The sequence below is a fragment of the Dipodomys ordii genome, unplaced genomic scaffold (genome assembly GCF_000151885.1).
Source record: "Dipodomys ordii isolate 6190 unplaced genomic scaffold, Dord_2.0 Scaffold5, whole genome shotgun sequence".
Lineage (NCBI taxonomy): Eukaryota > Metazoa > Chordata > Mammalia > Rodentia > Heteromyidae > Dipodomys > Dipodomys ordii.
Genome location: NW_012267221.1, coordinates 24,451,708 through 24,454,919, shown reverse-complemented (window position 1 = coordinate 24,454,919; position 3,212 = coordinate 24,451,708). Strand labels below are relative to the sequence as shown.

The 3,212-nt window shown below is 36.7% G+C and overlaps 1 protein-coding gene across 1 annotated transcript in view; it reads left to right on the top strand.

Moving 5' to 3' along the window:
• The window catches only part of Chn1 (chimerin 1), a 45,995-nt gene that overhangs the window by 23,289 nt on the left and 19,494 nt on the right, over positions 1-3,212 (top strand). The window contains exon 2 of the mRNA XM_013030888.1: positions 593-677. Coding sequence (XP_012886342.1) covers positions 593-677 — 85 coding nt within the window. The remainder of the gene's footprint in view (positions 1-592; positions 678-3,212) is intronic.

Genomic DNA, 3,212 nt, shown 5'->3' with positions numbered 1-3,212 from the left:
CTCTACCACTTGAGCCACAGTGCCACTTTCAGCTTTTTCTGCTTATGTGGTGCTGAGGAATTGAACCCAGGGCCTCATGCATGCAAGGCAAGCACTCTACCACTGAGCCACCTTCCCAGCCCCAGAAATTGGTACTTTTTGATTATTTAATTGTAGCTAGTCAGTTAATCAATAACATCTGTTACCCAGTATGGTAACAGAAGGTGGATCATCTGACAAAATCTTTGCAAATCCAACACGTACTCTATTTTTCTTCTTATCCTTGTTTATGTCATCATGTTCACAAATGTTTGTATTTAGATAAGATAGAAGAGGCTGCTTATGCCTGAGGAGACTCATTGGAATATTTCACTATAGAAATTGCTTCTAACAGTAAATTTCAGAATATCGATTTGATTTGTCATCACTTCTGAAAGAGGAAGTCAGGCTTTGAAAAAATGTTAACTGTTTATCAGTTCCACTCAATTGAAGTTCTTCTAAATGTAGCCATTTTGCCTCTTCCACAGATTTGGCTTATATACCATGCTTTGACATGAAACGATCGCTTCTATGTGTTTAACCTTGTTCCCACTTTGCCCTGTTTCTTTTTCAGGTCCATACGTTCCGAGGCCCACACTGGTGTGAATATTGTGCCAACTTCATGTGGGGCCTCATTGCTCAGGGAGTGAAATGTGCAGGTGAGAGCACTTCCTTCCTCTCTCTGCTGGCTGTGCTATGAAGTTCTAAGGAAAAAGGTGTTAGGAAGTTCACTGTTAAACACACTACATACTGGAGCCTGGTCTACTCTCATGTATGTGCGCCTGGCTGCATTGTTAGACAGCCAATTTGGAAATTAAGATTTTTATCTGCCCTTAACCTAGTATTAAGGGGTAGAAGAAGACTAGGGATCTGGTCCAGAAAAGAGAGAAGTCAACTTGTTTTAAAAGCCTGCAAGGGGAGATGAAAGTAAGGCAGTTATATTTAATACTTTGCCTTTGATGTTACAGTATCTAAATTTATAAAAGTGATTTTTTTAAAACAGTGCACTGGGACTTAGGATTGTTTCCTTGGAAACAGAATTTTAGATAACATGTTAATCTGGATTGTCCTTACTAAAAATTTTTGTGAAGTCAAAGCTTAAAAAAATTGTGAATTTATCTTTAAAGATTGTTACCAAGTTCTGAAAATTCACTTAGTCATTAATACTTCCTTTGTGACATTTTGAAATCCTGAATATACCAAATCTGTTTTGTAAAATATGATCATGGTATTTGAGGTTTAAATTTAGAAACTTTTAAGATTCATACATAAAGAAACACCCAATGTAACAGCACATTTTTAAGACTTGAACTGTGTTTTCCCAGATTGTGATCATATTTAACCCTAAAATAAGTGGTGTGATTTTCTTTATTATAATGTGCATGCATACTCATATATGTGTATATACATACACACACATACATGCACACAGAATGCATTGATTTAGTGAAATAGTTCATTAAATGAGTAGTTAATCACATCTTATGAAACTTGTTTGTGTAGAACAACTCTTTCATATTTGCCATTCAAACTGCTGTGAATTCTAGCATAGGTTTAAAAATAATAATTTATTTTAAATGTATAGTATTTGATCATAAAAATTCTGCTATTTTATTTGTTGAACTTAAGTATCTTCTTACATGTCCTCTAAAATATGGCTTTACATTAAAAATATTTCCTAAATAAATTATTTCAAAATGGTAACTAAATACTATCAAACATCACTGAAACATTGACTTTTTTGTTGTGGCATGATTTTTAAATGGAATATTGTTGTTGTCTATTATGTGTAAAAAATTTTGTAGTCTGCCTTTTTATATTTCTAAGCTGCATTTTCTTTTTTTATATATAATTTTTATTGTGACTAGGTGATTACATAAATTTCACAAACTTCACAGTATTGTGAGATAGTGATACTTAGTTAAAGTCACAAACACATTCTAACCTTCATGAGGCAAATTGTCATTATTGTGGTCTATAAAGTTTGTGAATTCTATGAGCTTTGACAATATAGCCATCTTCCACATCAGGTGGTGTGCACATTTCTTTCCCTTTGCTTAGTGTTAGCTGTTCCCTCTATCCCTCGCATTCCCTCCCTCCCATCGCTGCCCTTGCGTTGCTTAGTTCGTTTTCATCAGTGTCCAGTGCAGCTGACGGGCCCCTCTGTTGTATGTTTTCCTGTTTCCCTCTGATTCTGTGTCCTCCTCCTAGCTTCCCTCAGATGTGCATATATATGCCATATATGTGATCAACAGCATGGAGTCATTTAGGAATAATACGACAAGATGAGTGGAGGTCCTTGTGTCTCTAGTCCTGTTTACTTTGTCATATCTCCTTGCATTTAACATCCACATATCAGGGAGATGATGTGTTGTTTGTCTCTTTGCTCTTGGCTTACCTCGCTCCAAATGTTTTTTTCTAGTTCCATCCATTTCCTGCGAATGCAATTATTTTGTCCTTTCTAATGGCTTCAGGTGCATTTTTTTAGAATAGCAAGGTATGGTATGTATTACATGTGACTGAGTGGTCCAAATCCGTCTTCTTTTGGTTACTGTTCCCTGCTTCACTAGATATTCTAATGTTGCAGGCATGGCTCACTAGTTGGAGCTATGCTGAATCCTTCCTGCCACAGAGAATAGGATAAGGGATTCCCCAGGTGTGGACTTTGAACTGTGCAGAGGTACTAGTTGCACCTTGGATTGGGATTCATAAGGAATCCTTACTATAATAACTTACTGTGTAGTCAAAATGTGGAGTCTCTAAAGACTGTGGTTGTGTCTTTGAACTTAAGAGGAACAATGTAGACTAGAAAGTGTTGATAAAGTGATGGGTTTAAGAATATTTCACCTGTGGTTTTTCAAAAGCAAATGGAGTATTCTTTCGAAAACAATCATTTACTCAAGCCAGGTATGGTAGCATTTACCTGTAATCCCAGCACACAGGGTAAATGAGGGGACAGAAACAAGAGGCTCTCAAGGCTTTCCTGGGCTACATGGAGAGATACTATCTCAAAAATGAAAAAAATTGCTCAGAGCTTTCAGTGAGGGGACAGCTTGCCTGCTACAGTATTAGCTGGATTCAATTTTATTCATACAGCTTTATTTGCCTTCTATTGGTTTGAACACCACCCAGTGCTTGCTTGCTTGCTTGCTTGCTTGCTTGCTTTTTCTTTCTTTCTTCCTTCCTTCCTTCCT